The 17,976-nt window shown below is 45.7% G+C and overlaps 1 protein-coding gene across 3 annotated transcripts; it reads left to right on the top strand.

Annotated features, from left to right (window-relative positions):
* The first annotated feature begins 2,917 nt into the window (after positions 1 to 2,917).
* On the top strand, positions 2,918 to 17,515 carry ADIPOR1 (adiponectin receptor 1). 3 transcript variants are annotated; one of them, XM_042976075.1, is made up of 8 exons: positions 2,918 to 3,091; positions 9,302 to 9,536; positions 11,432 to 11,548; positions 12,567 to 12,738; positions 13,207 to 13,393; positions 14,670 to 14,857; positions 16,131 to 16,324; positions 16,639 to 17,515. In XM_042976075.1, the coding sequence occupies exons 2-8, from the start codon at positions 9,396 to 9,398 to the stop codon at positions 16,765 to 16,767; spliced, it is 1,128 nt and encodes a 375-aa protein (XP_042832009.1). In that variant the 5' UTR covers positions 2,918 to 3,091; positions 9,302 to 9,395; the 3' UTR covers positions 16,768 to 17,515. The 3 variants fall into 3 exon arrangements, with proteins under 3 accessions (XP_042832009.1, XP_042832011.1, XP_042832010.1); XM_042976076.1 differs by lacking the exon at positions 2,918 to 3,091 and adding an exon at positions 3,102 to 3,394; XM_042976077.1 differs by lacking the exon at positions 16,131 to 16,324.
* Positions 17,516 to 17,976: the final 461 nt, after the last annotated feature.

Raw genomic sequence — 17,976 nt, 5'->3', positions numbered from 1 at the left:
TGGGGTTGTTGTGTCTGGGGTCCTTGTTCCTAAGGCTTTTCATGTCTGAGAATCTGGGGAGGAAGGATTTCCCAGCACAGAATTCCTCCCAGGTCTTCCAGAGAACCTTTGAGGAGTGGTACCATGTGCTGAAATTTGACCTGGCCACAAACTCAGTGATCACTTAACAGCTGTCTCAGCAGAGGCAGGAGCTCAACTTCTCCCTGGAGGCTTCTAAGGGAGGGGGAGGAGAACCAAAGTTAGAGGGGATGCTTTTTGAGCCCAGGTACGATCACAGTGGTCCCTTGGTTTGGCCACTCTTTCCCTTCCTTCTCTTGGCCCTCCCTTCGCCAAACTTACCCTTCAGGGTACCTGGCAAACAAATGAAAGTATTGTCTTTCTGTTTGGACGAGAAGCTTTTCCCCTTTAAAAAGTAACCTGATATCACCAGCCCCAGCCAGACTTGTTGGTGCCTGGATAGGCTTGGCCACCCCCAGGCCCATCTGTCCTAACTGCCCTTCTCCTCTGCTCTGACAATCCACCCACTTCTCCCAGGTTTAGACTAGGGCAGCTTCTTCAGATCTTCTTTGTTAGTCCCATTGGGATAGAACAATGAAATGGCCTCAAGAGGAAGGTCAGCACTGTTTCTCTGCGTGGAACTATGTGTTGCTTTCCCTGGGGCCCCAAAAGAAAGGCTTGTGGGACCCCCAGAATTCACCCCTCCATATAGCAGAGTTGTCAATAAATTGTTACGAGTATTCCATCAAACATTTCTCGATCAACTCGTATGTGTATGCCACTGTTCTCTGTGGGATACACCTGGCCACCTCACTTCCAAAAAGAAAGATCTTGCACAGGGATTGTTAGGCTCAAATAGTGAAGCAGTCCAGCAAAGAGCATTTCCCACACAGAAGCTCACCATTTCTTGTCTTACGTGGGTTTCTGCCTCATTCACTCGACATACAAACAGGATGTATTCTAAGGACCTGCCACCTTCTAAGCACTGTGCTTGTTCCTGAGGACACAATTATGACCAACACTGGTCTTCGATCCCCAAAGAACTCAGTCTAGAGTAAGATAGGCAAGTGATAAACAATTATAACACTGTGTGCAGTGTGATTAATAGCATAGTAGAGATACAAGGTGCAGATGGGAAGGTTTTGGAAAAGATTCAGAGAAGAAAGAGAGACATTTTTGAGTTAGCCATGTAACAGATACTGTGCAAAGTACTTGTCTGTATAATTTAATCCTTATGATAATCCTGTGAGTCTAAGATTAAGGATTTGCCAAAAGTCATGAAGTCGGTCAGTGGCTGGCAGAGCCAGAATGTGAACCTAGGATTGTCTCAGTCCAAAGCCAAACCCAGAACTGAGCATTGTAAATTGCTTGGATCTTGCAGCAGAGAATGGGGGGAAGGGCAATCTAGCAGAAGGATCAGCATTTGAAAAAGGCTGGAGGAATGAAAGAGAAGTTCACATTTGGAGAACTAGGAGAAGTTCTTTGAGGCCTAAATGCCAGAAGGAAAATAGAGGAGGAAGAGTTCTGAGAGTAGGTGAGAGCCAGCTGAGAAAGGCCTTTGTAACACTACCAGGAAGAGATTTAAAACTCAATGCTGTGGGGGCGGCTGGCTCTGGACTTCAGCTCAGGTCCGGGTCTCATGATTGGTGGTATCAAGCCCCTTGTCAGGCTCTGTGCTGAGAGCATGGAGCCTGCTTTGGATTCTCTCTCCCTCAAAAATAAATAAACTTAAAAAAAATCCTGTGAACAATGGAAGTTTCTGAGGTTTTATACAGTGGGCAACACATAGCTAACATTTATGAAGCATTCACCTTTTGCCAGGAATCACACTAAGAGCCTCCATAAATTATCTTGTTTAATCCTATCCAAGAGCCAGTGACAAAGCACTATGTTTTTAAGATTTTTTTTTTTTTTTAAGTAATCTCTACAGCCAATGCGGGGCTTGAACTCACAACCCAGAGATCAAGAGTTGTGTGCTCCACTGACTGAGCCAGCCAGGCGCCCCTGAAATAGCACTATTTTATTGCCATTTTCCAGATGAGATCATTCTTATTTGGAGGGGTTCAGTAACATTCTAAAGATCATAAGCTGGTCAGGGCCCGAAACTTGGTTCTATCCGACTCCTGAGCCCATGCTTTTACCAGCACCGAAAGATTTCATCCCACTGGCTTTAGGCATCCATGTAAGGTTATAATAAATTACCTTCTCTCTTAGCATCTAGAATAGCACCAGCTATGTACTATCCTTGGGAGAATTGAAAGAACTGACTTACAGCTCGTCAAAGTTTCTGCGTTCTGTGATTCAGATGAGGGCTGCACCATCCAATAGTCTCCCGACATGCATTCTGGCGCCACCACTCTGGCTGCAATATGAGAACACGGAGCTGGAGCAGGGAGCCGTCAAGCAAGACTATTTAGAAACAATTCCGCTGTTTCCAAACAGAAATAACTAACCAAAATTAAGTCTAGCCCAGTGCTAGCACATGATAAGCGCTTCAATAAATATTTGTGGATTGGAGGGAGGGACCATGAGATTGAAGAAGGAATTAAGTGTTTTCGGAGATAAAATGACTGGCATCGGTAACAGATGAAATGGAGGGACTTTCCCAATTTAGTGAACAAGGTGCACGGTAGGGAATTTGGCATTCCTTCGCAGGGCTCGGTCTAATTCCCTGAAATTCCTTCTCTATCGCGTGCTCCAGTTAGTGACTTGGAGGTGTGGTCCTTTTAGAGGAGGAGTTCATGATTGGAGCGGAGCGAGGGGGCGGGGCCTGCCGCGGGAAACAGGGCCTCGCAGGTGGGGCCTACCGCGTAGGGGGCGGGGCCAGGTCGGATGGGGTGGCACCCCGCGAGCGGGAGGCGTGGCCGAGGGGACCGGGCCTGTGATTGGAAAAGCGGGAGGAATGCCTGTCAGGAGGAGGAGGGAGCACCCGAGAGGAGGTGACGCGGCCACGGAGGTGACGCCGAGTGGTCGCGCGCCCCTTCCGGCGCGGGGAAGGCGCTGAAGATCCGGGGCCGCTCGGCTGCAGCCGCCTCCAGCGCCGCGGGATGTAGCGCCGGGGATCGCGGCCCCCAGCAGAGCCCGCCTGCCGGCCGTAAGTTCCCCCCGGCTGCTGCGGCGAGCGGGTGTGCGGGGACCGGCCGCAGCTCAGGAACCCCCGGGAGCCTCGGCGCAGGCCTGAGGCTGGGACAGCCCTTGGGACTGACTTGCCCAGACGCCCCAAGGGTCTCGAGACCCCCACCCAGGAGCCGGCCGCGCCTCCCGGCTACTCTGCGGTCGGGGTTGTAAACATTTCCGGCCCCTCCCACTTCGCGCCGCCTCCGAGGCGGCCTCCACTACAATTTAAGGGCGGGTGGGCTGCTCGTCCTCCGACTTTCTCCCGACTGCCACAGTCCCGGTGAGTGCCGAGTCTTCCCAGCCCCGGTGGGAGGTCGAGACGTCTGGATTCCGGCCCTGTATCGAGACGGGCCAGGCCAGAGCTAAGCCGGCTCCCAAGGCCGCTGCGCCAGGCAAGTGGGGAGTGGGGGGTGCGGGCTCGGGTCGCAGAACCACCTCTCTCAGCCTTTGGTGGCAGGGGCAGCCCCCAGGGTCCTCGACCACAAGTCCTTGGCAGATCGAACCGTAACAGTGTCCCCACCTCGACTTGGGAGAGAAAGGGAGATTAGTGGACAATTTACCTTTATTTAAGGTAATCCTAAAAGCTGAAATGTGAGCAAAATCCAAACTGGGGGAAAACGGAATTTTATTACCTCAGAAATCTCACATCGATGTATGCCATCTCATGTTTGAGATTTTAGGTCTTCAAAGCTTTGGTTTTAAGGTAGACCTCCACAGAATATACCTACTTGCAGAGTAGAATCTGAAAGCCTTCTGTTCTCAGTGGCCAAAAAATTTACATGATTCTGAAGGGATTTAAAAAATAAATGACCACTCTGCCTGCAAGTAGGAAAGGATCACTAGGCTCGCCATTGCGAATGGGTAAAGTGCACCACCTTAAGTAGGCTTTTAGGCTATCTTCAGTTTTTTCAGTCTGGCCTCATTTTGCCTTTGGAAGATTCCCTTATAGAAAAATGGATTATTCACTGCCCTGGGCACTATGTTCTTTCGAGCCTGCTTTGGTTCATACCAGGTGTGCTTCTGGAATGGCCACTAGTCCCATCTTTACCTATCAAGATACTTCCTTAAAATCTTCCACAAAACCTTTCCTGATCGTTCCAACTAAAGTTGAACTTTTCTTCTGAACTTCTCCTCCAGCATTTACTGACGTTTGGCCTTGTAGGGATGTTGGTAGAAAACAAAAATTATTGCCCCCTCTTAAAATAGAGGTCAGCAACCATGCTAGGCCTCTAATGCTCCTTTGCCTTATCTCTGTAGCCACAGTGCCGTGTACATTGTAAATAATCAATAGATATTGTCAGATGGAGAAAGAATAGAGTTTGTGCTTCTTTCTAGGCCAGTTAAGTTCGTTCTCTGTTTGCCTAGGAAATTTCCTTTGACTCCTATGCTATAAAGCCACACTGAAACTCTTTAACACTCTTGCTATATTATCCTGTCCCATCTACCTGTAATCACACTGGTGAACTAAACAGTCATCCTTAAACCCAGAAGCTTTATTAATTATGGTGTTTGTTTTTGTTTGTTTGTTTTTTTCCTAGTACGGATACTCATCAGAGTCATTACATTTTTCCCTTAATGTCCGTTTATCTCTAATGTTGCCCACCGGATTTTGCTCCTCTCACTGTGCTCAGAGTTAACCCCCTTCTCCTGTTCAGAAACGTTGGCATGATTAATGTTTGTAAAGTTTGTAGTTATCTTAGATTGAAAGGATCCTTGAACGTGCCCTGTAGGCAAACCAGTTCCGACTGATTGACTTTTAGGCATGCATCTAGGTTGGGGCTTCCGAGACACACCTTGTAAAGTGACTGCTGTGATGTATAACTGTATCGACCATGTATCTGAAAGCCAGGTATTAAAAACAGGGACTGGCATACAACTCCATAAGCCTGTGTGTTTTTTTTTTGTTTTTTTTTTTTTTTTTTTTTTTGTCATGGCATTTGAAAAAGGTTCTCTGTCTCTGTTTGGGATCAAAAAGACTCCTTCTGTTGGGCTAGCTGGAGAACAGCTACAAAGGAAGTTAGATTGTGATGTTCCACTTCAGACTCTAAGTCAGTGACACTTAGCCTCCCGTGAGAAAGCCACGGCACCATTACTGCACTCTGGTGATTTTCAAACATAGGCCTTGGCCTTGACTCACTTTTCCCCCAACGGTTGTGAAACCACCTCTAACAGAGGCGTGCATCGAGAAGATGGCTGTGTTCTTTGACTTTACTGCTAGAGTAATCTTGCTTTAGAACAGTAGAGTCGGGCAGACGTAGATAGAGCCTACCCATGCCTAGCCACAGAATTTCTAAGGGTCCGGGGACTCTAGATTAAAAATTTCCAGAAGAAGCTTTATGCCTTTGACTCCAGGGAAGGAGGGAAACTGGTTCACAGAACTGGCTCACAGAATAAATGTCTCCAGAAACTGTGAGGGACACAAACTGTAGCTAGAACTGGCCGGTGATTAAGAATCAGTTCTTTCCCAAGTGTGGCACAGGATTATCTTATTTATAGGAGCACAAACACCTCCCTGCCTCCACAGCTTTATTCTCTAATATCATAGGTTTATCCAGTTGGAAAGCTTAGTGGTAAAGATTTTATTAGCTTGAATTGAAGAAATCCCATCAAAAATGCACTCAGTGGAGTTAGGCCCAGTTATAATTTGCTATATTGGGTGTGGCGAGTTTGAGGGGAAATGTATTTCCTCTAAAATACATAAGGATGTAGAAAGCTGGCAGAAAGCTGAAGTATATTTGATGCACGTGAGTGTTCTCAGAATCAGTCCTAAGACCTTAAGGGTTTATGCTGGTTTTATACAATAGAGACAAAAACACTTGCTTGTAACCATCCCCGGTTGTTCATGAGTGGTCACCCTATCAGAAGTTATATTTCCAGGTCCTCGTGTTATTTGCTCTCCTCTCTTGCCAGACCTCCGATCCCTATCTCTCCCTTTCCTGTCTCTGTGTTGCTACAGTTTAGAAGACCAAACCGGACAATGGACTTTGCTCACTATGATGATGTGATCTCCATTGACCTCCATTGTATGTACTTTACATGATGCATGATGCCGTACCTTGTGTGATGAGTTGCCGCTGCTGGCTGGTTTGTGAGTTAACTAGGATGTCTGTTACGTTTAGTGACTCTGGGCCTAGAAGACCACGCTGAGGGGAGGTGTAGGAGCTAGTGATAGAGGAGCTAGAGGGAAATCAGAAGAATTAGCAGAGAGTGATTTGGGCTGAAAGCGAGAAGACTAATGATGGCCAAGAGACAGAGATCATCCTAGGAGACCATTAGACTTGAGGGTATAAAAACTTTGCAGATCAAATGAAGAAATGAATATCAAGCTGGATTCTGCATTGGGTCTCTCACCCTACCTGCCCAACTTAAACGTTTGCCTATATTATTCTCATTGCCTCAAGTGAAATAGTTACACAGCATTTGAAATAACTGAATTTAGTGTGTGGCCATCCTAGGTTATGTGTTCTCTCCCTCCACTGCCCTCCTGGAACAGTGAAATTGTATCGCTGATTTCGTACATGTCACAAATGACCTTGTGCCATCTGGTTAAAGGCTCTTTGAAGACACTTGTTCAACTGGGTATTTTGCACAGTACCTTAGAATACCTTAGGGTGCTAGTGCTAAATATATTTGTTAAATATTCAGTGAATGTATTGGCTTACTCTGAGGAAAAGGAGAAAGCCCCACAAGCACAAGAAAAAGTACATAAACCCTTAACTAATGACAAGAAGCTAATAAGTCATATGCTTGCCGACTAGAAAGCTGCCCTATTCATTCATTCATTTTGAAATACTGTATAGGGTCTGACCAAAATCAAGGTTACATATCACAGAACCTGAGTATTTTCTTAATTTCTTTCTTTCTTTCTTTCTTTCTTTCTTTCTTTCTTTCTTTCTTTCTTTCTTTCTTTCTTTCTTTCTTTCTTTCTTTCGCCTTGTGGCCTGTCTCTAAAGTGCTGGCAGCAGTGTTTTAAGCTAAGTGTATTCCCCTATTCAGACCTCTCCAAAGGGCCCAAAACTTTTTTTTTTCCTCTTGCATAAATTATTTCTGAGGAAAGCTGTTTATTCACTCTGAGGAAATATGTTTTGCGGTCAACCTATTGAAAAAGATTTCCCAGTGTTTCTTATGTGGATTGCCTATTTCCTGAGGTTTTCAGGGGCCTTCAGTTTCCTGTTCACCTTGGGCTCAGTTGTTCACTATGGCTGCGGGCTGGCGTCAGTCTTGTCAGAATCTTGCGCATTTCATGGAAGAAAAACTGTCTATGTGTTGACACCATATAAAGGTCTGCTGTACAGTGAGTTACTGTTTGCTCTCTTGAACTCGATTTGCCTGTTGCTGTCAGCTGTGCTTGTGAGTTGAGCATAGCATGACTTTTGAAACCTGAGGACTGCCCTCATCTGACTACATATATCCAATTGTAATCCCCGAGAAGGAACTATAATCGGTGTTGGATGAAAAGAGAACTGGTACAGATATCAAAGATGTTTAAAAACACACCACACACACACACACACACACACACACACACACACACACACACAGGGATTTAAATAAAAACTTGAAACAAAAAAAGATATCAAAGATGTTTATATAGTGAACAGCGGTGGGAGATAGATACAATGTCTCTCACAAGCAGTGGTGATTACTTACTGCCTATTATAAAAGGGTTGGATTCCCTAAGCTTAAATTTCCTCTCTGGTAGTGCAGCCCACTCCCTGTGCAGGTATTGTTTGGCCCTGTGGTTATTGGGTTTGGATAACCAGTGCATAAAAATGCGAATATGCTGGTCATTACTATTGCTAGGAGTAATAAACTCCTTTGTTGTGGGGGGAGGGGTTCGACTAGTAATTTACAAGATGACGGACATCTTTGGGCACTTTTCCTCTCTTTTTCGATATCATTTTCATATTTTCATCTCCCTGAGGCCTGATTGAAAGACTACTCCCTGAAGTCCAACTCAGGAGAACCTCAAGTGTTTGAAGTTTTTCCTAGAAAACTGAGTTCTAGGTTTCTCTGGTTAAGGATTTGTGTGCCTGTCTCTAGTTTCTGAAAGACTAATTTGAGTGGCGCTTAGATGATGAGCAGTGGTGGTGGGGACAAGCTCTTGCTGAGCCGGTTGTTTGGTATGTGTGTGGCAAAGGGCAAGGCTGGGGCTGCCTCCTTGTCTTCAACTTCCTGCTTCCAGGTAAGTTATTGCTTGCTTTAAGGAGAGATTGTGATGAAAGCTTGTTATACAAATGTTGAACCCAGGCTATAATCCTACAATGGAATTAGTAGACATTGCAGAGAAATTAACCCCCGGGCATCTAGCTCTCAACCAAGTTCCTTCTGCATGCAAGGCACGTTTGTCAGAGCATTTGTAGATAAAGCCCAACTGAGTTCAGTTGGCATTTAATTTATTTCTACGGCTCAGGTGGTCTTGAAGTATAAATGACCCTTGAACAACACAGAGGTTAGGGGCACTGACCCCTGCACAGTTGAAAATACACATAATAACTTTTGACTTCCCCAGAAGTTAACTACTAATAGCCTACTGTTGACCAGAAGTCTTACCAATAATATAAACAGTTGATTAACACATATTTTGTATGTTATATGTAGTATATGCTGTATTCTTGCAATATAGTAAGCTGGAAAGAAGAAAATGGTATTAAGACAATCATGAGGAAGAGAAAATATATTTACATTCACATTACTGTACATATATGTACTGAGGAACATCTGCATATAAGTGGACCCATGCAGTTCAAACCCGTGTTGTTCAAGGGGCTGGCTTCATATTTTTGCTCCTCATTCTCAGAACCAAGTGTTTCTTGGGCAGAATTGCTTTGGGAATGGTAGGCTAGACTCTCCTCACTAAATGGGCTCCACACTTGGGAGAGGGGGTTGCAGGTGAGTAGCTGATTTTCCTGGTGACAGTTTGGTACCATAACCACAGATCCTTTGAAGACAAGCAACCAGATGTTACATTTTCAACCTTATCTGTCAGATTAGTGAAGTTCTGAGTAAAGACTAATATTAAAGAGGGAGAACAAGGGATGGATTTGAATTTAGCAGTTAACTGGCCTTCAGAATTGGAGACAGGATGTGCGTTGATTAGCTGTGTCTTACTCAGTGTCGACTCGCGGATATGAAACTGTAAGAGGAATCAATTCTCAATACCCTTCGTGTTTGTGTTTGCTTTTAGTGTTTACCACCACAGGGAGATCTCTGCCCCCTGGGGCTGAGAGACCCCAACCTATCCCCAAGCTGAAGCTGCAGGGGACTGAGGTACCGGCCAGATGTCTTCTCACAAAGGATCTGTGGTGGCACAGGGCAATGGGGCTCCTGCCAGTAACAGGGAAACGGACACAGTGGAGCTGGCTGAACTGGGACCCCTGCTAGAAGAGAAGGGCAAACGGGCCATTGCCAACCCAACCAAAGTAAGTTGTCTTCCCAGGAGTCATTCTTTTGATCAGAACCTCTCATTAGGCCTGTGTCAGTCTCCACTTTTTTACGATCTCCCCTCTCTCCCCAAAGGCGGAACCATAGCACCCTGGGAGTATCTCTATCCCAGTCCTTATCATACTGTATTATCCGTATCTTTTTTTTTTTTTAATGTTTATTTATTTTTGAGAGAGACAGAGACAGAATGCGAGTGGGTTGGGGCAGAGAGAGAGGGAGGCACAGAATCTGAAGCAGGCTCCAGGCTCCGAGCTGTCAGCACAGAGCCCGATGCGGGGCTCGAACCCACGAACCGTGAGATCACGACCTGAGCCAAAGTCGGACGCCCAACCGACTGAGCCACCCAGGTGCCCCGCTCCTCCTTCATTCTTAATGTTACCCATCACATCCACCTATGAGCCACTACAAAAGAGGAAGGGGGAAGGGGGCGCCTGGGTGGCTCGGTCAGTTAAGCGTCCGATTCTTGATTTCGGCTCAGGTCGTGATCTCACAGTAGTGAGTTCAAGTCCCACATAGGACTCTGCGCTGACCACGCGGAGCCTGCTTGGGATTCTCTATCTCCTTCTCTCTCTGCCCCTCCCCTACTCACTCTCTTGCTCACTACTCTCAAAAATGAATAAGGGGAGGGGCGCCTGGGTGGCGCAGTCGGTTAAGTGTCCGACTTCGGCCAGGTCACGATCTCGCGGTCCGTGAGTTCGAGCCCCGCGTCGGGCTCTGGGCTGATGGCTCAGAGCCTGGAGCCTGTTTCCGATTCTGTGTCTCCCTCTCTCTCTGCCCCTCCCCCGTTCATGCTCTGTCTCTCTCTGTCCCAAAAATAAATAAAAAACGTTGAAAAAAAATTTAAAAAAAAAAAATGAATAAGGGGAAAGAGGAGGAGGGCCCACCCTTTCTGGAAGTACCTCACAACCCTTCCATTTACAGCCCATAGGCCAGATCTTAGTTACATCATTCTATTCAGCCTCACTGGACTTTAGACCTCTTCACTCGGCCGAGTAAAATCACAGTAACATTGCCACCCTGCGTAAAACCAAGGACCTTTTTACTGAGGAAGAGAGAGAGAATGGACATTGGGGTAGGCAAACAGGAATCTACATCACAAAGTTTAAGAGGGACCATTTGTTTCCCAGGGCCCATCAACAGGAGAGAGAAAGAATAGCCCAGAGAAGGAGCTGAACCTCCAGGCTTTCCATCTCCATGGTTTGGAGCCTTGGGACTGAGAGAAAAGTCTCTCTCCCTGATAGGGGAGTGCTCACCCGTGTGCACGTTTTATGTCAAGCTTCCTTGGGGTACAGGACTCAGTGCTGCTGCTTTCTACAGAACCAAGTTTGAAGGCCCTGATACCTCTGGGAGCTGCTAGGAATACAAAGTTTCCGTCATGATATAATCCCCAGAGTCAGTGCACAGGGAACTAGGAACAGATTTAAATTGTTAAGGGAATCTCTGCGACTCTGTCTTTTCCATTGTTTTGAGAATTCAGTGGTCTGGAATAGAGAAACATTTGGGAAATGGGGGACAGTTGGGAACCACTGTCCAAGAGGTAAGGATGGGCTGTCCCGACTTAAAGAACAGGTAGGACTGACGTGCCAATCCGATATCGCTTTGATGTCAGTCCCCATCAGTCTGTCTTCTGCCTGCTGAATTGAGCATCCACCCAGCCTGTACCAAGTATTAATAAAGCTTGAACTGTAGTGTTATAAACTCACTGTCATGTTTTTAGAGAAAAAAGCCGCAAGGCCCTATGTATAGGAGAGAAGCTAGGCAGAAAGCGTTCAGCTTGGGTTTCTCTGGATCTTTCTGATCTGGAATAGCACCATTTATGAGATGACTCTTAGGATTGTTTTTGGGGGTTTTGGTTTTTTTTTTCCCCCTACAGGCTGAAGAAGAGCAAGCATGCCCAGTGCCCCAGGAAGAGGAGGAGGAAGTGCGGGTACTGACACTTCCCCTGCAAGCCCACCACGCCATGGAGAAGATGGAGGAGTTTGTGTATAAGGTACAGCCCGCTGGCTTCTGTTCTGGAAGGAGAAGGACGGCAGGCTTCCTGGGGATGCTCCCAGCTGGCAAACATGCATTGGATTGAAGAACTTTTATGCCTGAATCTGTATTGCCTACCATGTTAGACGTTGTTCAAAATATATTCTAAAACAGAAGTTCTTAGCTGCTTCTTTTTTTTTTTTTTTTTTTTTGGCCATGGATCCCTTTGGCAGTCATCAGAATTTTTTAATTTTTAAAACTTAAAATTTTCATGTGGGCCTCCTTTACGAACACATTAAATATGCATTCATGGAAAATGATAACGTATTTTATTTAAATTTATAATTTCTAAGCAGTGAAGAATAACAATATTTTGGTATCTGCAAAGCTAATGTATGAAAATATCTATGATTTCTGTGGGTGACAGTCAAAAGGTCTAGAACTACTGGGCTTTGTTGTCCACATTTATAATTGAAAGAAACGTTAGATTTCAGTTAGAGTGAGTGAAAATAAAAATAATTTCTTCCCATCCAAATTTCCATCCACTCCCTGCATTCTGTCCATTGTCCATGTGCCCTGGGTTAAGAATCACTGCTCTAAAAAGACACAGTCTCAACCTAAGGAGGACTTAGAATCTACTGGGGGGAAAGGATCGAGCAGGGGTCAACCAGAATCCCCTGGAGCAGAGGAGCAGAGGAGGGCAAAAAAAGTATGTTTTTTGAAACCATATATTTCATTTCTATTTCTTTGTTTTCACTCACTGTATTAATTTTGAAATTTTAAAGATTGAGATACGCTTAATCTAAACCACATCCAGATAAACTAACAGAACGAAGAACAAAGGCATTAACAAAAATTGGTCGAGATACACAGTACTGTGATAGCCTCATTGACACTCTGTCTTGGCTGATTCCCTGTTACCTAGGACCACCCAAAGCATGCTTGACACTCTCCTAGACTGGCTGTCCTTCGCCCCTTGTGCCTGGAGAGACTGGCCTCCTTTGGGACCCTTCTCAGAGAGTGTGTATGTATTCCAGGTCTGGGAGGGACGCTGGAGGGTCATCCCATATGACGTACTCCCCGACTGGCTGAAGGACAATGACTACCTGCTACATGGCCACAGACCGCCGATGCCCTCCTTCCGGGCTTGCTTCAAGAGCATTTTCCGCATCCATACAGAAACTGGCAACATCTGGACCCATCTGCTTGGTGAGTGATCTGGGTGGGGGAAATACCCATTGTTTTTGTCTTCTCAAATCTCAAGGGATTGTATAGCCTTTGTCCATGGGTCGGAAAAAGGGCAAAGCTGTTCTGATGGATTGATCCTCGATCATGATCTCTGAGACGAGAGGAGGAAGGCCTAGAACCCGGAAAAGAAATTAGAACCAGATGTTCTCATGTGATCCCTGGCAGAACTGTCCTCGATGGAGGCAGACCCTTCGACTTCATAAATTCCTGCTGTCAAAACAAAATGCTGGTATTTCAAAAAAAAAAAAAAGTGCTCTTTTAGTCAGGGTTTCTACGACTGTTGCCATTTTCTCTTGAAATTTTAGACTGCGGTTCCCACAGCTCAACCCTTGTAGCTTTAGTACTGATTTAATGCCATCAACTGTCAAAAGTGCACGTACTCTCTTTTTCCTTAGGCTTTTTTTTTTTTTTTTCTTTTCCCTCCTGCAGGTTTTGTGCTGTTTCTCTTTTTGGGAATCTTGACCATGCTCAGACCAAATATGTACTTCATGGCCCCTCTACAGGAGAAGGTGGTTTTTGGGATGTTCTTTTTGGGTGCAGTGCTCTGTCTCAGCTTCTCCTGGCTCTTTCACACCGTCTATTGTCATTCAGAGAAAGTCTCTCGGACTTTTTCCAAGTGAGTTGAAAGAACGTCAGGAGGGAAAGACCACATGCGACTGTCAACATGTTGTGACTGGAGGGCTGACTGGGTAGTGGAAACGCCAATAACTCCTGAAGGTTCCCTGATTGACGGGCCAGAGGAAAGGCTTTCTATTTTGTGGGCATAGTAAGGTGGTACAGTTTTTCTCTTAAATCCTTCATGGAAAAATGCCCCACAGCCTCCGCAACTGATAGAACCCGAGTGTGGAACATATTTTTTACCCGTGCAGCACTGTCCTTTTGTAAACTTGGGGTGCCAGTGGGCTGCTCTTCGAGCACATGCCCAGTACTATCTGGCCTTCCTGTTGGCCCGGCAGGGTGTGGCAGTGTTCCATGCTTCATTCTGCCAGCGTTCCTACCCACCAGTCAAGTTAAGCTTATCTGTGCTGCCCAGGCACTCTGGCAGCCCCAGATGCCCCTCATCTAACGCTTTTCATATTCCCCCACGCTGCGCCCGGAGTTCTGTTTGTTGTTTTTGTGTTTTTAATTTTTTTTCAATGTTTATTCATTTTTGAGAGACAGAGAGAGACAGCGTGAGCGGGGGAGAGGCAGAGAGAGAGGGAGACACAGAATCCCAAGCAGGCTCCGGGCTCTGAGCTGTCAGCACAGAGCCCGCGACATGGGGCTCGAACTCACGAACCCCCGAGATCATGACCTGAGCCGAAGTTGGACCCTCAACCGACTGAGCCACCCAGGCGCCCCCCGGAGTTCTGTTTATTTGCTTGGTGGTGGTGGTGGTTTTGGTTGTGATGGTGGGTTGTTTTGTTTTTCCTGTAACACTGGTATACATTTTTATCGTTAAAAAAGTCGACTAAGTCAAAACAGTACCTCTTAAGAATACTCCCAATTTAAGGGTTTTGTTTTAGGAACTCAACTTAATCAGAACTGAAGGGAGGACGTTCAGAGCCCTTTGTGAATGGAAAGCTGGGAATCAGGGAATTGTGACAGAACTCCTAAATCGAAGTATCCACTAGGGGGAGATATGGCTGCCCACAACTGAGGGAAGGGATGAAGTCCTGTGATCAGGGGTTCGTAGAAACTTTTCCATTGCAAAACAGACGTGCTTGACCTGGTGGGTGTTTGATCCAGGATATAGGATTGTATGGGAAATGTATGTATGGGATTGTATGGGAAATGAGGGAGACAGAATGGTCAGATCTGGGAGCAGGTGAACAGAAAGAACAAGTTAAACAAGCCATAGGATGTCTTCCTTTCTCCCACTGATTCATTTCATTTTTGTGGCTCTTTTTTAGACTGGATTATTCAGGGATTGCTCTACTGATTATGGGGAGCTTTGTCCCCTGGCTCTATTACTCCTTCTACTGCTCCCCACAGCCACGGCTCATCTACCTCTCCATCGTCTGTGTCCTGGGCATCTCTGCCATCATTGTGGCACAGTGGGACCGGTTTGCCACTCCTAAGCACCGGCAGACAAGAGCAGGTGGGTAGGAAGCCCTAGTGTAAACCTCATTTGTATTTGGGCCTTGGGCCTAATAGGCTCAACCCTGGGCCCTGTGGTTTGCAGTTTGGGGAGCCCAGCTGAACCCGGACTTGTGTTTAACCTTCAGAACACCGTGGATTTTCAAAGTTCAGTTCTCCCCCATGTTTCAGACTATTTCAGTGGCATGCTAGCTAACAGGACACCTGGTCACCAAGCTGATCGATCCACTGCAAGTATAAAAATGACTACTCCTAAATTTGGTTTCAGAAAGCTAAAAGATGCACAGAGCATGGTCATTTTAATGACCTGAGTCCTAAGCACTCAAACCAAGGGATTAAAATTCAAACACCTGGAGTTATTTTTCCTGAGGGAATGGAAGACTGGGTTTGGTGAACGAAAAAGTACCTTGAGCGTAAACACTGGTCACAACGTCTGTAGCAGCCGTCAGCATACACATCTTTGTGTTGGCTCATCTGGACACCCCTTTTAAGCTTTATTCTGGAAGCAACACACGAGTTGCCGCTAGTTTTTAGGCCCTTTGGACTTCATGTCTGCTGTGTTTTAACCTTCAGTTAAAAGAATAAGTTAAAGAAGTTAAAGAATAAGGCACCGTGCTTTAACAAGGGCATCCACAGAAACGCAGAAGGTCGTCCCTGCCCTCCAGTTATGTGTAGTGTGGTGGTGTGGAGACAAACACCCATTCTTCCCTTCCTCTTAACCTACTCGTGTGTCCCTGCAGCCTTGACAACTTCCGATCTGGGTGTGTCTGTCTACCCAGGAGGTCAGAGTTCTGTTACTTAAATCTTTTATGATCTTAATGGAAAACGTGCCCAACTTCCCTCTGACTTGCAAGCCATCTGCCTGAAGCCTTGCCATTTAGGCTCTGTGTCTGAGTCAGCCATCAGAGGGCTTTAATAGATATGGCCTTTGCTCTCTCTCGCTCTCTCCCTCTCTCTCTTCTCTCTCTCTCTCTCTTTTTTTTTTTTTTTTTTTTTTTGGTAAGGCTTCACATTTCTTAACAAATAGTAAAGAACGGGGAATATTTTCTCTTGGTGCTCCTTACAAGGTAATAACGATGTTAGCACTTACACAGCCTTCTTCCCATTCTGGATGTTGACGAAATGTCTGCTGTTATCCATCAAGGGGCTCAATTTCCTAAACATGGAAGATAGCTAATTGTCATACTAAACATCTGAATTCCGGAGAAAGACAACAGTGCCTTCCGTGTAGTGGATGCTTCCTTGCTTGACGGTCGTCTCTCTGCTTTATTCAGGGGTGTTCCTGGGACTTGGCTTGAGCGGTGTTGTGCCCACCATGCACTTTACTATTGCTGAGGGCTTTGTCAAGGCCACCACAGTGGGCCAGATGGGCTGGTTCTTCCTCATGGCTGTGATGTACATCACCGGAGCTGGCCTTTATGCTGCTCGAATTCCCGAGCGCTTCTTTCCTGGAAAATTTGACATATGGGTAAGAGATGACTCTTCCAGAAGGGCCTGTGATGGTGAATGAGAGCAGCCACAGTTACAGGTCTGAGTAAAAGGCGGTGAGAGACACGGAGATCGGGTAGTGTTTGGGGGTGCATATATGTACGTGGCAGGGAAATAACCAAGGTTACCATTTTGACATATCGCCGATAAGATTTTTAAAATTTTTCTGCAACGCAAATACCACTTTTATGATTCAAAAAAAAAATGTTTTCAAGGAGGAGACTGCTTTCTGCTACTTACTTCTAATCTCTCCTTGCCGCTGTCCTAAAGGCTCTTCTCTTGTTACCCTTGCAGTTCCAGTCTCATCAGATTTTCCATGTCCTGGTGGTGGCAGCAGCCTTTGTCCACTTCTACGGGGTCTCCAACCTTCAAGAATTCCGTTACGGCCTGGAGGGGGGCTGTACTGATGACTCCCTTCTCTGAGCCTTCCCACCTGAGGGGTGGAGGAGGAACTTCCCAAGTGCTTTTAAAAATAACTTCTTTGTTGATGTGAGAGGAAGAGTCTGAGTTGTCTGTTTCTAGAAGAAACCTCGTAGAGAATTCAGTACCAACCAAGCTTCAGCCCACTTTCACACCCACTGGGCAACAGACTCTCCATTTCCCTAGCTGAGGAGGGTGGGGATGGTCCGACTCAGACATGCCCCGCCTCAGCAGTCCCCCTCGTTGGCAAAGCAACTACCGTCCCCTCACAGAGACAGTACTTCGAAGCTCATGTTGAGATTTTACCCCTCCTCCAGCCATTTTGGGAAAAAATGATGGACTGGGACTCTTCAGAAATCCTGTTTCTGGAGGAAAATGTCCCTTCCTTACCCCCATCCTTACTTTGTAACCTGGCTTATAACAGGCCATCCATTTTTGTAGCACACTTTTCAAAAACAATTAGAACCTGGTCCCATCTTTCTAGGGCCTGGATCTGCTTTTACAGCAGGAAGAACACAGCCACCAACTTTTACATAGCCCGGCTAATCATGGAAGTGTGTCCAGGCTTCAAGTAACTTGACTTTTAATTTTGTTTTTTTCTTGGCAGAGTAATGTAAAATTAAAATGGGGAAAGATATTTAATATTTAATACTAAGCTTTAAAAAGAAACCTGCTATCATTGCTATGTATCTTGATGCAAAGACTATGATGATAATAAAAGAAAGTACAGAAGACATTTGGCATTCAAAGATCTGACATGTGTGGTCTCAACTATTTGTACACAACTCCAAAGGATTAATACCAGTTAAATAGTTTCAGATTCTGCTGAGATACAAATGTGAATCGCAGGTAATTGACAGGCACATGCGAGCCAATGAATGAGTCTAATTGAATTCCTAGCATCAGCTCGTCAATACAGCTTTATTTTTTTTCTACTTACCACACGGAAATTTTACTACAGAGTTCGGTTTGCTGTAGTAGTGTTCAATGATTAGAAGATTCTGAAAGGTGCTAGGAATATATCCCTTGTGATCAAAGCTCTACTACATATTACTTTAGAGTTTGGTTCTTTTAAATTTTTTTGTTTAACGTTTATTTATTTTTGAGACAGAGACAGAGCGTGAGCAGGGGAGGGTCAGAGAGAGAGGGAGACAGAATCCAAAACAGGTTCCAGGCTCTGAGCTGTCAGCACAGAGCCCGACGGGGGGCTCG

Source organism: Panthera tigris, chromosome F3 (assembly GCF_018350195.1).
Source record: "Panthera tigris isolate Pti1 chromosome F3, P.tigris_Pti1_mat1.1, whole genome shotgun sequence".
Lineage (NCBI taxonomy): Eukaryota > Metazoa > Chordata > Mammalia > Carnivora > Felidae > Panthera > Panthera tigris.
This window is presented reverse-complemented; position numbering and strand designations above follow the sequence as displayed.

What these genes read in the sequence shown, in the direction of transcription:
- ADIPOR1 (XM_042976075.1), top strand. Translation starts at nt 9,396, where the DNA reads ATGTCTTCTCACAAAGGATCTGTGGTGGCACAGGGCAATGGGGCTCCT. An exon ending in TGGAGGAGTTTGTGTATAAG is followed by an intron (nt 11,549 to 12,566) that starts GTACAGCCCGCT and finishes TATGTATTCCAG; the next exon opens with GTCTGGGAGGGACGCTGGAG. An exon ending in GCACCGGCAGACAAGAGCAG is followed by an intron (nt 14,858 to 16,130) that starts GTGGGTAGGAAG and finishes TGCTTTATTCAG; the next exon opens with GGGTGTTCCTGGGACTTGGC.